Here is an 18,866-nt window from a genome sequence, read left to right on the forward strand (position 1 = left end):
GCCAATATTTCTTTTATCTTGGAATACACAAATTGCATTGCCTTAATCTCCCTTCATAAATATTGCCCTGTAATCCTATTATCATTGTTGTTGACCTTTTTTGGATTTCTTCCAGGTTATTAATGCCTTTTTAATGAGAATCCTGGGACTTAAACTGTTTTCTGAGCAATGTTTACTCAAGATTTGATAGGTTATTTCTTTTATTTTTCTTTACATCCAATATTTCTTTTTTGTCTGACATCTTATGTTCAAAGTAGAACTATTCAAATAACTGATTTGGAGGTTTGTTGCCAAATCTAAACACACAAAAAAAAAAAAAAAAAAAAACCTTTGCTTCAGTTCAATCAAAACAGTGTTCAAACTAGAATTATAAATTATATTTGAGATTTTTTAATGTTTTAGCACCCCTTTAAAACGGGAAAGAATAAAAAGCATCAGTTTCCAAAATGAAAGCATCATTTCAAAGAAAAAGTTAAAAATCTGGACAAGTTTGGCTTCAATTCCTAAGAGTTTCAAAGTTGGCGGACTTTTTTTTAATGACTAAATGGTTCACCTAAGAATATTAGTTTCCCTCAGAGTACTTACTTTCAACAAAGCAGTACTGAGTGGACATGTCAATAAATTCTTTGTGTTTTTCACAGAATCACAGAATATTTAAGGTTGGAAGGGACCTCTAGAGATCATCTAGTCCAACCTTCCTGCTCAAGCAGGCACACCTACAGCATGTGGCACAGGGTGGCATCCAGGCAGGTTTGAAGACCTCCAGACGAGGAGACTCCACAACCTCCCTGGGCAGCCTGTTCCACTGCTCTGTCACCCTAACAGTAAAGAAGTTTCTCCTCACCTGCAGATGGTTTTTATATCTATAGTTACATAGATATGGAATATGGATATCTATGGATATTCCATATGGATATTCCTTAACCATGGAAGGTTAAGGGCATGCGTTTGTTTTAGTCATGCAAATCTCAATTGTTTGATTTCATTTCCTTACAAAGCCATCAGCTAAATAGGCGAAGGTAGGTTTTAGGTGAGTAAGTGCCATTTTGCTTCTCACCCTAAATTACTGTTAAGAGCTGAGGAGGAGCCTGGGAGAGAGAAGTACATTCTCCATCCTTGTTGCAATAAATAACCGAAATAATAGTAGTAATAATAATAATAAAATAAGAATTAAAAAACCCAGGAACCGTAGGAGCTGGAAGAGCCAGCGGCTAGATGTTGCTGCCCCTTTCCCAGGTGAGTGTGCATGGCTCTGGACTGAAGATGTTGGTTCTGCCAAGCGCGCTGCTGCGCCCTGYGCCGCGGTGACGGCCGGCAGACGGAGCGCCTCGGCGGTCGCCGCTGCAAGGTGGAACCGCGGCGATGGAGCCGGCGTGTGCCCGCGCGCCGCCGCTTCCTCGGGTGAGTGGGCRCTCCTGACACGGAGCGGGTTCCGTGGGCAGCCCTGAGGAAGGGGGCAGGGGCTTCGTGGGTGATGGGTCAGGGGACATGGGTGCTCAGGGACACCCCAGCCCTGCGCCCTCTCCCCGATGGTGTGACAGGGAGATGCTCTGCAGCCTCCCGCTGGCAGATGTGTCTGTTTTTGGGCCGTTTTTGACCATTTTGGTCTAGGAATTGGGCAACATTTATGCATTCGTGTCTGATGCTTTAAGATTCCGCTCATTGAACCAGCAAGTAACAAAATAGTAAAGCTACTTTATGGTAGCACCTCATATATACCATTATATAAAGGAAACAAAAATTCTGATCTCATATTCTTTCATATTTTATTAATATTTTGAGCCTTGCCTTTGCTTTGTATTGAGTCATTACAGATCTCTTACTCCTCACTTTTCTAATTCTGTAAATAATAGCAAGCTATTAGCTTTTGAAATCCAGGAAGTGAGCAGGCTGTGATTGTTTCCTAAAGTTGGCAAAAAGATGTAATGTGACCACAAACCCTCAAGGATTAATAAGCTGAAAAGCACACCCTTCATGTCTGTAATTAGTACTTTTTAATGGTAAGTGCTGTTGGAAAAAAAAAAAAAAAAAAAAAAAAAAAAAGACTTGCAAAGAAATGTGAACTACACTCCGAACTACCTTCACTTTATTCCTTTAAAATAAGAGTTTAGGCAACCAGTCAGTATCCAGGCAAGAGTTTTGTGGTTCTGTTCAGTAAATAGCACTTGAACACAATTAGTTCCTGTAATCATTTCAGTGTGTGCATTATAGTAAATATTTGCTTTCTATCCCTGGAACTGCAGAGTTGTTTAGTCAGTTGCCTCCCAGATATGTTTCTCTTTCCCTTGTTTTTATCTTCCCTATTGAAATTATGTCAAGCTGATTTAAAATGTTTTATTTACATTATAATGAAAACCATATGTCTCATRTCAAGGGTGATTGTGCAAAAGCTTTCGACTGAATCTGGTTTAGCACACAATTTTATGGATTTGCATGTATACTGTGGATGCTTGCCTGTGCAGTAAACTGCTACAAGCCAGGCAGCCTCTCTCTTACTTGCTTATTGGAACCAGATTTAGGAGATGGATTGGAATGGCCTCTGAAAGGCCGATGTTAAAAAACTGTCACGAAAGTGACTTGAGGATTGGGATGTTTTCCCAGGCAGTGATGAAGTTCACTCCCTTTCTGGGTACTGCTAAGTCATGCCTGCCAAAGATGACATTTCCTAAAAATACTCCTGACCAGCCTATTCATTTCCCTTGGAATAGATCAAATAGCTCCATGCCAGATATATTAAAATTTCTCCTGGAGTGACAGATTACACTTACTCATAAAAGACATCTGTGTATAGGTGCATTTACACATCTTTTTATAAAACTGTCAAATGCAAGCTGAGTATCATATCACTATCAGTATATTGTTCAAATACCCAATCTCTATATTTATAGTGAAGGAATAAATATGGTGCTAGTTGCTGCAGCAAAGTAGCATCCCTCCAACTATGATCCAAGGAGCGTCCATGTTTGAGCGGGAAGATTCCCAAGTTTCCCCACACTCTTCCCTTCTGCTCAGTGAACAAAAGTTCCCCCCTCACAAGGATTATTTCATGCTCTAAAGAGGAAAAATATGGGAGCCATTTTAAAAGTGTTGTTGGAACAGCTCAAATTATATATACARTATGTATAAAATAAGTACAAAAAATACCCAGGTTAGGTTGAGTTCSTTAAGACAGATCTCCTTGAAATAGCTAAAGCAGAAAAAAAAAAATGAAATGCTCTTTGTCTGTTCTGTCATCCTCTTGTAGCTACCCTACAAATCCATGAGTTAAAACCACAATTATAGAAAACAGTCTTAGATCACAGCAATATGAAGAATAGACATTACAGCTCGCTGCCAATGTCAGTAATTAGTTTGTAGAGATTAGTGTGTTTRGGGAAGAGTTTAACTGACTGTGGTTTTACACCATACACAAGTCACATTCTGTATTCATTTTAAGATCTGCAGTGTTCCTAATTTGCATTAATGCATTTTAGATTACTGTCGAGACTATTGGATGAGATCAGAAAGTTGTTTGATAAGAACTTGACTACATTAATTGATAATGAACCTTTTTCCAAAGTAAGACAAGTAAACCAACAAGATGATCAAAAATCCAAATTACAAATCAGTTTAGATCACACAACCAGCAGTGTGAATTAAAGAGATGGTCTGTACATGGAGTGCAGATYGAAATGCAGGGAACTAGAATCTGTGTTGCAGCTTGGGCTTGAAATCTGACATGGGGCTGGAAATCTGCTCATCCAGCAGGCTGGAATAATTTACAGGAGACACAGACTGAAATTTTTGCACCTTTCTGATGGCACGTTTGCCAATGCCCAAGCCACCAGCTCTTACGGACCCTACGGTCAGCTGTTCTTTTGGTTGGAACAGTAAGCAAGTGGTGAGGCGGCCCTGGATTACGAGGGAAGGGCAGGATTCGCATCAGCCTGAGTGTGAATGCGGCTGAGCCATTAGGGCATTTGCTCATGAGAGGTCTGAGTTGAGAGCAAAAACCCCTTGGGTATCCCCAGCACATCCCACGTGCTCCAGACAATAGCAGTGGAGAGCAGGAGGCAACRGCAGGAGAGCATCAGGAGCCCCTGTAGCCGAGTGATAAGAGCACCAACATGCAGGGGACACCCCTCCTGCTCCTTGCTCCCAGGATGACTTCTGTTTGAATCTGCAGTTTCACATAAAATGGAACAGTAAGTCTAAGGTAAGTCTTAAGTATAGTAATAATAAGTCAAATAAGTAAGGTCTAAGACCCCTCATCACACTGGCAAGCAAGTGCTTTTCCCAGCAGGAGGCATTGCTTTTGGAACTGGTCGTTTTTAAGGGAGTTTTCTGAAGAAAAAGCCTGAAATGCTAAAGCAGGCTCACCACTTCTTTTCACCTCCTTTGCCTTACGTGTATGAGTGCCTGTGAAGAATGGTTCACATTGCTTGTTATGTACACAAATATTCTGTCAGGAACAACATAAAGTCAGAAGCTTTTGTCTTTCCTGGAGGTGCTGCTTAGAAAAATTAGAACTAAAGATGAGCTGATCAGCTGTCATCATTTCAGTTACAAATATTGCTTGAACTTTTCCTCTTTTTTATGCATTTTAGTCTAATCATTTGGAACTTTTTCACATGCATGAGGTTATGTTACAGTTTATACTGTACAGGGGTAAATGCCTTATTTTATAGAGAAATGCTCACCAGAGGGGAGAAAGGGTTTTAAAATCTCTTAGTACCATTACTGTCAAGTACATCTGTGTGTGAGCTGCCTTGAACATCAGCTGTCACACTTGGCAACACCACTAACTGTGACCTCTTTCATTTACAAAAAAACCCTGRAAGATCCTATAAATACACAGTGCCTAATTTTAGGCACGAATAAAGGATGTGCATAACTGTTAGTGGAATTGGGGCCAGAGAGGTTAGTTCTTGCCTCAAAGAAGCAGCTCCTGTTGCAAATGTGTTTCAGGCTTTCAGAAACCTCAGAAGTGGAGGCAGTTGCATTTCCGGGCTCTGCTAAATCTTATCTGCAGTACCTAGCTTGGCAGCCCTTCCCAGCACTGTGTTCCAAGCCAAACAGGTCAGGGAGAGGCTATTATTAAGCCTTGCTTCCTTGAAATGCTTTCAGTAACACTATCTGATTATGGTGTGGTCGGCTCTGATTAAGTAATCACAGAGGAGCCTCCACACAGGCTCACGTTCTCTGTGTCAGAGCCAGCATTTGCCTGTGAGAAGCTGTTGGCATCTTGCAAGGAGGGGAATGTGTTGGGGGCCCAGACACTGGAGGTGTGAAATCTATGTCTGAGGTCCTGTGTGTTGAACTGGATTTGGGATTACCATGGTGCTGAGCAGTATTCTGCATGGGTTTAATCACCTAGAGGAGAGTGTTCTGTTCATCAGGAAAACTCTATTGCGGCCTTGGACCTTATGTCCCGCAGTCATTTTGTTTCCCCAAGGAGAGGATCGCTGCCATCTGCATTTGCGGGCATGATATAAATATTCTACGAAACAGAGTGGCTTTGTTGCTCCCCCTGCATCCCCCTCTATCTTTGCATGTGGTCCCTGTTCAGTTAGGACTGTAACAACGYGGGTCACTACGGAGCTGATAGCTCAGGGATGTTATAGCAGGTACGGAACCGATTGGAAGGAATAAAATTGGATCCACAAGATACTGTTTTCAAGAACCAGGCAGTGCATTTTGAGATTAGACTTGGTAATATTCAGTCATCAGAAGGGAGCCCAGTTAATAATTGAGAATAGGCTGAGTCTGAGTTTGTTCTTGAGCTTCTTAAACTTATTTGCTTCCGTGCCTGTGATGGGTAAACAAAAGCAATCCGATTTATATCCCATGGACTTGGAACTGATAAAAGAGAACACACGCACGACACCAGCTTGATCCTGCAACATTCAAACAGGCAAAAAGAAAACACAGGAAGGGCAGCGCTTTCCTTGCCAAGGATAAAAAAGACAGAATAATTCTTTCTGAGATTGAATGTACAGGTTGGAGTAATGAGTAGTGCATATTCTAGCACTTGGACTTTGTGAAATTAGGAAACTRTACTGGGTTAGATGAGAACATGTATGTTCAGAGAGTGCTGTGACCATAAGTGGCTGACATCTTTTGCTAAGTGATTGCTCCAGCTTAAGGCTGTGTGTGCGAAAGCATCCTCTAACAGTGCCTTTTTTTGCAATCCAGAGCATTCAGGAGCCTAAGATGGACCAGTCAACTGTGCTAAAGGTTTAGCTGTCTCTGATTTTAGAGGTTTTATTTGTCACAGTGGAAATTGAAGCTGCATCTCCCCCTCGTGGAAAAGTGACTTAGAGAGGTGAGAAAAATTAAAAANGAAAAGAAAAGAAAAGAAAAGAAAAGAAAAGAAAAGAAAAGAAAAGAAAAGAAAAGAAAAGAAAAGAAAAGAAAAGAAAAGAAAAGAAAAGAAAAAAAAGAGAAGAGCTCTTCTGCAGAGAGCAGGGAGCTCACAGGGGTTGGTGCCACACACGTGCTCAATGGTCTTGGGCAAATCCCTTCCACAACTTCTGGATATGATTTGGATGATGCTGGGATAGTCTCTAGCTGCAAGGTGCATTGAAATGCCTGAAAGRTGCTGGGTAAACTATGGTTTTTCTTCCTGCTGATGAGCTGTTATTAAAGCATGTCAGAAAGTTATTTCTATTTCTGAAATAGAGGTACAGTCCATCATTGTGACTCTAGAGCATTGGATGTGGATACACATAACATTTGCCATTTGTGTGACAAAATGAGATTAAGAAAAGCTAACAACCTTTTTTCTTCCAGATGATAGGATTCTCTTAGTAAATTTACCTTCTGGCTTTGGCAAAAGGAGTACATTTTTTTGTGTATAAAACAGAGCTCGGAAAATAAAACTGTAATCCATAGAAAGTCAGTAATAARATAGTGTGACTTAAGAGCCAAGAAGCACTCAAGAGCCTCACATTATTATTGGATTATTTAAAATCTGTTAGAATTGTCTTATGCTTCTGTGCCACATGAAAATCAAAATACATATATATACTCCCATATATACGTATATATACTCACATACACAAACACATATATACGTATATAGATATATACATCTATTTGTTCTAGTAGTCTATAAACGTGTATGTCATCTCAGCAGAAAAGGACAGGTTGGTGGTTTACAGGAAGAGAGATAGTTACAATCAAATGTTCTTAATCACTGTGAACTCTGCAACCCTGCAACCTCATTCGTATATTGATAATTGTGAGAAAGTAAACACATTGTCATAACAAATATTTTTAGCCTACTTTTAAAATGGTTTCTGTAGTACAAGTTTTGTGCCCTTCTTTTTTTGGCTGCTCTTGTTGAGTTCTCAATTTTGAGGAATTGTTGAAAACCTGGAATGTTTCCAGTGCTTGTCCCCAGGGACATTTGAAAATTCATGCAACTTTTAAAATTCACACAAGACAGACAAAGGAAGGATGCTTGTGATTCACTGTTMGTTTGGGAACAGCCTTTGAGTTATAATTTCCATCATGTTGTACTCTTTCCTTTTCCTTTCTAGGGAGTGAAGCTGATTTTAGCTCTTCAAGCAGCACAGGCAGTATTTCAGCTCCTGAAATCCATATGTCTGCTGCTGGAAGCAAGAGATCTTCTTTTTCTCGCAAGTAAGCAAAGCATCTTGTGCTCTACGTTTTTCAAGTACTACAGAGAGAGACTACTACTTAATGCCTTGCAGCTAGTAACTATAGTATTGCTACTGCGAGTTTTAAAACAATTTGGAGGACAGTGTGCTCTCTGGCAGTACTTACATCAGTCAGAATTGYGATGTGAGAGCAAAAATGTGGTATTTGGAGAACAAAAATTGTCAGTGTGCTGTAAGATCAGCTCGCCAGCACCTTTTTATTTATTCATAATGAGCATTTGCAATTCAGCCAACTATAGTAAAAAAGGCATTGGTGGAAATAGGGGGAGAAACAGCTGGATATTAACAGGAGGGCTTTGTACCATTATGTCTTTTTTCTGTGATAAATTGTCAGCTCAGAGAGCACCTCGACAGGTAGATCATGGCCTTATTTTCCGTAGGAAGAAGCTGACAATTTTGTCTTTTATGCTCATTTCTGTAGCACTTATGTAACCTTTATATGAATAAACTAAACACAAATTAAAAAAAAAAAAACATTGTCATGTAAATGAGCATTACATACAAGATTTCTGTAAGTTTTCTCTGTCTCACATGAGAACTGCTGCAGATTCCCAGGGGGTTGGCTCGAGCAGCGCACGTTGCGCTCTGCCCACGCAGTCCCTGCTGGGTGCAGGTTTTGAGTGGGTGGAAGGAGTTCAAGCTGAAGGATTTGTTTCCTGCCCTTTGTGCAGTCCCGGAGCGGGGCTGGCAGGCAGCCGGGCAGGGACAGCGGGATGCCCATATGCTCCAGGCACACGGGCGTCTCCACACGTACAGGGAGGGTAGAAGGATGCTTAGCCAAGAGCTTTCTGTCTGTGTCAGGACACTGTTAGAAAAATAAACAGCAGTTAAGCTCTTCCTAGAGTAAATCTTGCCGGTAGGGTATTGGTTGAGGAAAAGCAGCACCAAATTTAATGGCAAGTCCTAAAATGACCTTTACTTTTTCAGTAAGAGACTATGTAATTGCGTATGTTGGCTGTGTGTTTAAATATAGCTTTAAATTAGAGCATACTGCCCTACTTAATTGGCTGGATCTCCCCTGTAATAATGCTTCTCCAAATGCATTGCTGTTACTACATTATGTGCAGATTCTTCCTTACGCAAAAAAAAAGATGCTGTACAGTACAGAACAAAAAGAGATATCTCCTTCATAATAGATTCATTTTAACTGTTTGACTTAACTCGCTACGAAACATTTCAATGCTGTCGCAAACCACAGTCTTGCACTTTATTGTAAAATAATTATAAAATCCCCCAAGCCACAGCACTGGGATGAAGGTTTGCAGCACAGCCACTCAAGCATCTGTTCCTTATAAAGTGTTCCATTTCTAGAGAAGGGAGGAAACCAGTTCAGACAATTTTAAGATGTGATTTTGCTTCCTAATTCTGTGGTATTTATTTTTTATGCTCTATCCTTCTCCTTCATTGGCTGGGTTTGCCTTTTTCCATATTTTTGAAACCTGCCCTTTTTCCTTCATTACCATTTAGAACAACAAATTTTTTTTGAGAGAGATTGAAGGTCTCTACAGTCAGCACAGTAGGAGAGCAAATCAAGTGAACAAAACAAAAATGCAGCTCTAAAAGCTGTTTTCAGAGTGCCCCAGTTCTTGGGCAGTCGTTGAATAGTTCAGATATGAATTGCTTTCGAACACACACAATCAACAGTCAGATTATTTAATAAAGACTGGGAAAATAAAGGTAGATATGTATGGGTGAAAGTGGAAGAAAAATAAGAACTGTACTTTTCTTTGTCTCTTTTAATAGCATTTCAGCCTTCCCTCAGTAGGGTTCGCACTGTATCTAAGCAAAGGAATAGCTAACAATGACAGCTGAAGCACCCAGTATGCCAAAGGCACAAAAGAACAGTGGCTCAAACAAAATGTGTTTTCAGTGCACGCTGTGATCCCTCGGGCTGCTTGCTGAGGGCTGTGAAAGCGCTCTTGCAGCAAGCCCCATCTCGCTCCAAGGACAGGCATCTCTTTGCAGGCCTGGCAAGGAAATGCTGAAAYGTGATTCTTTTGGAACAAGTGAAGATTGCAGTCCTCTAATTACTTAAAGGAGTCAGGATCAGAGAACATGGAGGAGCTGATGGAATCACTATGAGCTGTGCTATAAACAGGGAAATGTGAAAGTGCCAGGGGTGTCCCTGGATCACATAATTCAAACTAGGACCCTCACAGTCAGTAAAAGACTGTGCAATAGCTGATGACATCAAGACCTTCTTTCTTCCCAGCCACTCACTACTATTTATGTATTTGAGACAGCCATAGACAAAGTTATTTTTAAAATAAATAATAGGATGGGTTGTGTGATAAGGATTATTCTAATATGTTTAATATTTTTGTTTCCCCCTCTAGTCGTGGCTCTTGTGGTCGGAATAACGGATCTTCATCCAGCAAGTCTGGGAGCAGCCCCCCTATCTCCCGTGAAAAGGAGCTTTTGTTAGCACTCTACAGAAGTCAGCTGAATCCTGGTAACAACCCCCAGGATTATGGGTTTTCTTCAACTAGTAGCAGTAACTCAGGCTCCTACAAAGGAAGTGGCAACAGCCCAGTCATGAGGCAAGTGTTAATGTCACCMTCCACTATTCAGTGTACTGACTTACCTTCTCCACCCTCAAATGTGGAACCAGCTGCCTGGCTTGGTGAGCAAGTCATCTTGCTGCTCAGCATAGCAGTGACTTGGCATACTGGTGGTTGGGCAATCAGCAAGTTGCTGCATTCCACATTTTTCTCCCAATGTGAGAGCTTGATTGTTTCAGCACTGTAAAACTCAGTGCTACTCTTAGTCAAAGGGCTCCTGGASCTGGTTTTCACTCCAAGGCAGGATCTTTCATGTGGTTTCATACCATCAAATCGCATGTGGCTCTACTGGCTCTTTCATATAAAAGGCTCCATTTTGCTTCAGGGTGTTTTTTAGGTGGTACAGAACATATTATATACTCATGCAAAAATTGAACTTAGACTTACACACCTACCTAAGGAACACAACTTCATGTACAGAAAATAAAACAGATACATGCCATAGGACATCTCCCCTGTTACAGAGACAGAATTGCCACTGAATTGAGTGTGGCTTCCATCCAGGATATACACCTAAAGATAGACAGGATGAAACTGTCTTGACTTCATAGTTCACAGGTGGAGTCAAACTGAATTCTTAAAATAACATACTCAGCAACATCTACAGCCAGGTGCTCTTGCAAATGTCCTTGCTGTCTACTGTGAACAGAACACTCCACCCATTTTAGATGCAGGGATGTTTAGATATTTTGAAGTCAAATATTTGATGTATTTGCACTGAAACCAAGTACAAGAAACTATTTTTTTTTAATCTAGYCAAAAATCAGCAGTTTCCTCAAGTACTTTGATTTGCCAGACTGAGTAACTTGTACTGACTGTAAAAGAAGTTCAAATGAGTCAAGTGTAAACTCACCTTCGTATCAGTCAATGTGATATCTTTCTGYCAAGACTGAGGAACTGTCGGAGTGATGTTATGTGGTGTTTGATTTGTTTGTTTTATTTCTTCTTAGGCGATCAGGAAGATACCTGTCTTGTGGTGAGAACCATGGCATTAAGGCACCAAGTCCAGAGCAGTATTTGACTCCTCTGCAGCAGAAGGAAGTTACGGTGCGACATCTGAAAACAAAGCTGAAAGAATCTGAGAGCAAACTTAAAGAAAGGTACATTCCATTTCAGAAATCAGAGTTATAAAGATGAGGTTAGATTTATTCAGAAGAATTTGAGGGGGGTGAGTCCAGAATATATTCCTCATTTTTGGTCCTCACAGAAGTTTTAACTAAAGAATTTAAAAAATGGTCAGTCTCTGTTTCTTTAATTGACCCACCAGCAAAAGAGTTACAAAATTTTTGTTTTGCTGCAGGGAAACAGAAATACAAGAGCTCAAGGCTCAGCTGGGACGCATGAGGGAAGACTGGATTGAAGAAGAGTGTCATCGTGTGGAGGCACAGCTGGCCTTAAAAGAAGCGAAAAAGGAAATTAAGCAACTCAAGCAGGTTATTGAAACAATGAAGGATAGCTTGGCTGAGAAAGACAAAGGCATCCAGAAATACTTCATAGACATAAACATTCAAAACAAGAAGCTGGAGTCTTTGCTTCACAGCATGGAGATGGCGCAGAGCGGCTCTCTGCGGGATGAGCAGGGCCTGGACTACATGTGCGACTCACCGGAGAAGTCAGTAGAGTTGGATTCCAAAATGCCAGAGAGCCCAGCTGCAGAAGAGCGGGAAGCACTGCCGGGGGTGGAAGACAGCGGGCTGCTCCTAAGCGAAGACAAGACTAACGGGACTGATTCATATGAAGAGGGTTCAACTACCACAACTTCTGACTTGGGTGATCAACTTCTCTTCAGTTCTGCTGGGAGTCAGGAAGTACTTGAAAATGTTCCGGATGAAAAATCTCTTTCTTCCCTGGAAAGGGAGGAAAGCAGCAACGACATGATGGTGGTGGAACAGGCCATCCAGACAGATGTGGTGCCATATAACCTAGATGTGAAGCAGCTCATTCAGAATATCCTCAGGTCTCAAGAGGTCACTCCTGTTGATCCACCTTTCCTGCTGAAAGAATTGGATGATTTTCCTTCTGAAAGCCTCAGTGATTCTGGTGTAGTAATAGACCTAACTCCAAGTGATCCAAACTCTGCCATTCTTTTGTCTCCTATGGAGCCTCCATGCAGCRCAGCGGATTACGAAGTTAACGAAAACCGGGTCATGAAAGAACTTGATTTTATAGAGCCTCATGGGCAAGCTTTTGAGCACGTCAATACTTTCTCTCAGACAGGAATTGTGAAGAGATACTGGAGTAGCCGTCTCCTTGTAGATGTTCTGGCTGTAGCAGCCCCTGTTGTACCAAGCATCATGTGGGCATTCAGTACTCAGAGAGGAGGAATAGATCCCATTTATAATATTGGAGCATTACTTCGTGGCTGCTGCTTGGTGGCCCTGCACTCTTTACGTCGTGCGCCCTTCAGAAACAAAACCTAAATTCCATCTGTTACTGGGCAYCGATTGGCTGGGGAAGAGGGAAAGAAGGATTTAGATAGATGATAAAAAGATATAGTATTTTATGTAAGAGTCCATCATTTTGCTCGTGACTATTTGATTTGCACTATAACTTGGTTCAAAACATGTTCCTTGTTTCACAACAGAGAGGTTCAACGCTGTAGTTCCACAAGATGTTTTTCACTGGCACAAGCCAGTACTGCTGCCTACAGAAACAGCCCTGTCTGCTGCCRGCCACGTGGCCCTCCCCTGTGCTGGTATCTTCTGGGTTCCCTCACATCAGCACAGCRAGAAGCAACCAGGAGAAGGAAGGAGGGTCACACCAAGCACTCTGTGTACGTGTTTGCTCAATCGGTTTTAAAGGTCAGTCTGTTTCCCTGGCTGCGTCACTGAGCAAGTGCACGAAGCCTCTCTGCTGGCTCAGGGATGCAAGCAGGGACAAATGCCAGAGAGGGCGGGAATTTTCCTTAGGCAGCAGTAACCAAAAACATTTGTGAAACTGCAGCGTTAAGTGACATGGAGACTTGTTTCCACTAAGTGTATCACACGTGTACTCTTGAAAGCATGCTGGCGCTTTCCATTTGTAGTCTGAATTGTCAATTCGATTTAGCAAATCCGTATTTCCAAGGCAGCTTCCAGCACATAGCTTATGCCTGTCTCGTGTAGTGCTCTTAAATTACACATTTGCTCGAGCGTTCCACTGGTCTTGTGCTTTTAAGGGGACTGTAACCAAAATTGTAAGTTGTTGGGAGTCTTGAATCTTGTTACAATGATAAATGTGGACGTGGATACACTTTGAATATTAATGTTGTTTTAAGGTCTTAAATGTATTGGAACCTGATAGTCATTTGAGCCCTGTGAAATACTCTTTATAAATGTATTGTCTATTAACTTATTGGTTATTTAATTGCTTTATTCTAAAATATGTTTATTATTAAAAATACAGTAAGCATGTTAAAAAAAGCATGAGCGTTGGTTTTTATTTCAGCAAAAGCATTCAACAGAATATTCATTTTCGTGGTGGGGATACCACAGGGGCGCACACGGAGTGGGAGGAGGATCTGTATGGGCAGATAAGGACCTGGAAGCACCCTGAGAACAGAACGGGATGGAGAAAACCTGAGCATGGCTTCAAGGAGGCCCTGGGCAGGAGAGGAGGGCTCTGGGGTGTCTGCAGAGCGGCATCGTCCTCCGTGACACCTGCATTGTGCGTGAGCAGGTTCAAGAGCCCTAATCCCTAACCCTACACCCTTCTGGGGACCTCTCAGTCTGTATTTCAGCTCTCCAGGAGGATATCAGTCTTCCCGGCACTTGAGAAAGATCCAGAAAGTCTTCTCCACAAAGCTGAGTCACACAGTCTGGGGATGCACTCCGAGCGGTGCCTGGCCTTAGARCACAAATTCTCCAAAACCAAGATGTGTGTGTAGCTCAGAGGAGGGCAGCGTGACCCCGTTAGCCTGGCCCCACACAGACTTTGGCCAACACCTCTTGGCTTGAGGTCGCCTCGCCGGGAGCCCCTGCAGCTCAGCCAGCAGCACGTCCCGCTCCGCACTCACACATGGATCTGTGGTGGGACAAGAGGGAGATGGTAGTAAAAGTACAAGAGGGCAGAAATGAGCAGCCAGCACCTTGGGAGACTTTACAGCGCTCAGGAGGGTGAGATACACAACGTGACAGGAGAAAGTCACCATATATATTCCTGTGATCCCTGTGTTCTGAAGCATGGGTTCCAGTTAAATGCAACAAAGATTTAAGTGGGTTCCTGCAGGATTACAGTATCTTTTAGCTCCACTGTTTAAGCAAAATCCACTTTGAGTGCTGGTAAAATAGAAAAAAAAAATCATCTTCAGTGTTAAGAGAGACAACCAGTTGCGATTGTAYGGATTTCTTTTGTAGTGAGTAGGCACCAAAACCACACAAAGCTCCCTACACTCACCTTTTAAAAATTCAGTGGGTTGAAGTCACTTCAAACCGTGATTCCAGCAGGCTGTGTTCAGCAGCGTTAGTGCCTATGTCTTGAGCATCATATTAGCATTAGAATAACTACATCAGCGTTGCTTCCTGTCTCTGAAAATTTTGTTTCCTGTCCCTGAAAATTGTCTGTTCRCTCATCTCTCAAAATGTATTTAACTTTGCTCAGATGATGTTGATTCTAATGATATTACAGCGTCCTCGTCACAAGATCAATAAAAATCCTTGTCCTGATCTCAAAATTCAGATCGTTTCCAAGCCTCTCCCTTTCAACCTTCATATTGCAAGGATGCAGGTAGCCCAGGATGTCCTTCATAAGGAGAGGCCTGAAGTGCCTAACCTGAAGCACCAGAGGGGCTGCCCCCTTTATTCACTGCYGAAGATTCACTTGCGCTCTCACCTATGCCCACATTCACAAAACTCTTCTCATCTTCCCTCTCCTTCCCCAAAATGACCTAATCCTTACATCTCCCAGAGCCCAGCTCTAGAAATGCGCTGGAATGAAGGCTGTTTTTTATTCATGTAGCACCCTAAATGAGCAGAACAAACACACGTTACTTCCAAACTTCCAGATAGATAAACGGAGCACAGGACAACCCAAATACTGACACTGGCAGCAGGGTGGAAGAAGGAAGTTCCAGTCATCACCGCAGGTCAGTCCTGCACCGTCAGACATAACTCTGAAAGGAAACAAGACCAGATCTCTCTAAAGAAAAACAAGAAAAGAAACAGCAAACAGGTGAAGTGCAGGAAGAGGAAAGGAGGCAGCTACAGCAACAGGGAAGAGTGAAAATGGCATCGAACACAAGGCACGATACCTCACTGACTTCAAGGTGAGGAAAAAAGATATTACGAAAGGGGAAGCTACATAAAGCTTGAGCAAAATGCTCTGACAACTGCTGAGGGTAAAGAACAGATGGAAGGCGCAGCTAGTAGAATAAATAAGAGAAAGCAGATACAAACACTTAGGTTTTTAATACACAAAATACTACCTGCAAGAACAGCAGGTCATTTTAACCTTTACTGAGGACCATGGCAGGCGAGATGGTTGTCAGGTCTAAAGCAGCTGTGCTCGGCTGTCTAGACTGGAACAGGGAAAGGGGGTGTCTGCCAGGGAAGGGCAAAGCAGAGCCGCTGGAGGGGCTGCCAGCGGCRCCGCACGGCCCTGAAACAGCAGCCAGCGCCTCTGGACACACGTACAGCTAAAAGAGGAAGCCGTTCCCCTAACGCACACAGGGTCTGCACTTCAAATGCTTCACTCGCTAGCCCATGATTTGGTTGAGAATCATTGCTGAAAGCTGAGGGAGCTGGGCCTGTTCAGCCTGGAGAAGGCTGAGGGGGGACCTGATCAGTGTCTATAAATACCTCATGGGAAGCAGTGAGGAGGATGTGGTGGTCTTTTCAGTGGTGGTCACTGACAGAACTAGAGGAAACAGCCACAAACTGAAGCTCCAGAAGTTCTGCAGGAACTTCAGAAAAAAAAAATCTGAACAGTGAGGGTGACAGAGCCCTGGAACAGGCTGCCCAGAGAGGCTGTGGAGTTTCCTTCTCYGGAGACCTTCCACACCCGCTTGGATGCAGCCCTGTGCCCCGCGCTCCAGGGGACCCTGCGTGTGCAGGACGATTTGACTAGGTGATCTCTGGAGGTCCCTTCCAATCTTAAGGATTCTGTGATTCTATGATTTCTTATTTCTCAACAAATAGAGACTATTTGCAATCTCCTAGAAATTGCATAAATAAGCACTTTTTTTTTTTTTTTTTTAAATATGAGCTATAGCTTCCAATTAATTTTATCATGAATAGGCCATATAGGTTTCTCTCCGTCTATGTTTTCTTTCTCTACTCAAGTAAGAACAATATTGAAACAACTGAAACTTGTACCTCCATACTTCATCAGTGCAGCTAAAAGAAACAGATAATTTTAAAATCTCACAGACATACTGTGAGGGTAGGTCGTGCGTGCAGGTAGAACCAGAGGACCTGTGTGCAGGTCATCCATGAGAAGCAATTTTCTTCTGCACAGGTCAATACGATTGCCCATGGAAAACACTAGAGTATTTTTACTTGTGTAAGAAAGGCAAAACCAGACAATCTTATATCAAGCATGAAGCAAAGGTTCTTTAAAACTCTTTAATTACATATTTCAGGTAAGCACAGACAATACAGTAGATTCCCCACCACTGAATATTTACACTCCTTTTCCTAAGCTTGAGCTGTTCATTAAGAGCGTCTCTCAATCAACATTCCTGTTCAATCACTTTTCTTGAAGAGAAGGATGCCGGAATAGAGCTATTGCAGGAAACATCATTCCATCAAGGCATGATTTTGTGTGTGGCTCCCCCCCCGCCCCATTAAAGATCTGTCCACTAGTAGTTCAAGGTATTTTAGGAGACTTCTGGCTTCCAAGATGACCCGAAGAATGCATTAAAACCAAGCAGTGCGTTCAAGTCCTAGAAATACTTAAATCAATACCAATAATGCATTTGTGTAGAGCTGGAATTCTTTTTCACTGGCACTGCCACTCATGCCTGATTTCTGTTAGGAAAGTTTAACACCGATTTTGTTTTGCTCTTTTTTCATTAGCCTTTGTGCCTCTTTCTCCATTTTCTTTCGTTGTTGTTCTGCTGCTCTCTTTTCTCTTTCTGCCATCTTCTGCTGCCTGCAGTTAGAGGAAAAAATGAATTGCTAAAAACAAGAGTCTAGTTGTCTGTATATTTTAAGTTTCTACCATASGATATTACAGCTAATACAAAAAAGCCTCAAAGCCTTCTGCAGTTACACTCAGAATAGTTGTTACTGTGATAGAATATTTGTCCTTTGCTCAGATTAATCTAAGGAATAGTTCTTCAAAAATTTACCATCTAAAAGACACTCCATTCTGGAAAATCCAGAATAAACAGGTTATTGTGAATGAAGGATGGCTGTAAAACTTAGAGCTATTCAGAAAAATCTGTTTAGCTGTAAAAGCAAAACAAAAACAAAACAAAAAATACACAAAAACAAAATCACACCTATCCCCTCAATTTTAGACCAACACAATTCAACTTACCTAGAACACTGAGTTTTATCTTCCTTTTGCATAAATAACTATCCTCTTTGTAATTCAAGCACTACAAATACCTTCATCACAATCAGATGAGGTGCTAACTCCTAATTTTCCCATTCACTTGTCCAGGCTCTGCAATAATGTACTCTACTACTCAGGACAGATATACAAAAACACCCTTTAGGAAACAGAAATCTTTGGCTGTGTATGCTTTATGCRCTATTTCTTATCACAGCTATCGAACTACAGACAACATTATCCACCAGCTCAAAGGATCTGGCTACAGAAATGGCTTTCAGTGGCAACAGAGAGGCAGAGAGCTGGAATGAGCTCACTTGAGTTCCAGCTAGAGAGGGGGAAGTAATCCCTGTGCAGCACAGGGGCAGCAACTGGATTGAGTGACTGACTCTAACTCCCTCCTCTGTTTTTCCTAGCATTAGGAAAATAGTGCAAGCAGGTCCATCTTGATGTGCCTTCAGTTCACTAGGYATATGAAGAGCTTGCAAGGTTGCACATGCAAGATGGCTTAAAAATAAAAGTGAAAAGGTGACATTTAATACAGATTCAGGAAGAATGAAAAGCTAATTAAAATAAAATAATGTACAAGGCAGTTAACATATCAATCTAAATCAGCAGTGTATTTCCACTCAAATGTGTGACACACACACAGAATTAGAAATCATCATCCCTTAAAACAACCCTCTTTGTAGATTCCCAAACACTGTCAATCTGGGCTTAAGAAACCTAGAAACATTAGAGGTATAAAGACTACATAATCGAAAAGCAGTGGAGGAAGAAGAGATAATGCTTATTTAATAGCTTTATGGCTTCCTCTAGTTCATTTGTAGCATCTATCATTTTCCTTATTTTATTTCCTTATTTCCTATCATTTTCCTATTGTTGCTCTGCTTTTATGGACGCTCATTTGCACTCAGAGCTCAATCTGCAGGTACGCAAGCACCTAATCCCTGTTCCCACTGAAGTTAACAGAAGCCCAGACATTTTTCCAGGTTTGACCTGCTGTTCTGCACATCAGCACAAAGCCAGCCATCCCCRTGGATGCACAAAGCCATCCATCCCCTGTATTCACGGAATATTCACAGAATATTTAAGGTTGGAAGGGACCTCTACAGATCATCTAGTCCAACCTTCCTGCTCAAGCAGGCACACCTACAGCATGTGGCAC

General features: G+C 41.9%; 2 protein-coding genes across 3 annotated transcripts in view; one reads left to right on the forward strand and one right to left on the reverse strand.

The window, feature by feature from the left end:
* Nucleotides 1–13,567, forward strand: part of SYBU (syntabulin) — a 39,206-nt gene extending 25,639 nt beyond the window's left edge. Inside the window, exons 4-7 of the mRNA XM_026054552.1 lie at nucleotides 7,524–7,626; nucleotides 10,001–10,204; nucleotides 11,176–11,325; nucleotides 11,526–13,567. Of these exons, the coding sequence (XP_025910337.1) occupies nucleotides 7,524–7,626; nucleotides 10,001–10,204; nucleotides 11,176–11,325; nucleotides 11,526–12,645 (1,577 nt within the window). The 3' untranslated portion in view covers nucleotides 12,646–13,567. The remainder of the gene's footprint in view (nucleotides 1–7,523; nucleotides 7,627–10,000; nucleotides 10,205–11,175; nucleotides 11,326–11,525) is intronic.
* Nucleotides 13,568–16,750: 3,183 nt separating this feature from the next.
* The window catches only part of EBAG9 (estrogen receptor binding site associated, antigen, 9), a 19,312-nt gene continuing 17,196 nt past the window's right edge, over nucleotides 16,751–18,866 (reverse strand). For both annotated transcript variants that reach the window (XM_026054530.1, XM_026054528.1), the window contains exon 7: nucleotides 16,751–17,293. In XM_026054530.1, the coding sequence (XP_025910315.1) occupies nucleotides 17,173–17,293 (121 nt within the window). In that variant the 3' untranslated portion in view covers nucleotides 16,751–17,172. The remainder of the gene's footprint in view (nucleotides 17,294–18,866) is intronic.

The sequence above is a fragment of the Nothoprocta perdicaria genome, unplaced genomic scaffold, assembly GCF_003342845.1.
Source record: "Nothoprocta perdicaria isolate Ctin4 unplaced genomic scaffold, notPer1 scaffold_122, whole genome shotgun sequence".
Classification (NCBI taxonomy): domain Eukaryota; kingdom Metazoa; phylum Chordata; class Aves; order Tinamiformes; family Tinamidae; genus Nothoprocta; species Nothoprocta perdicaria.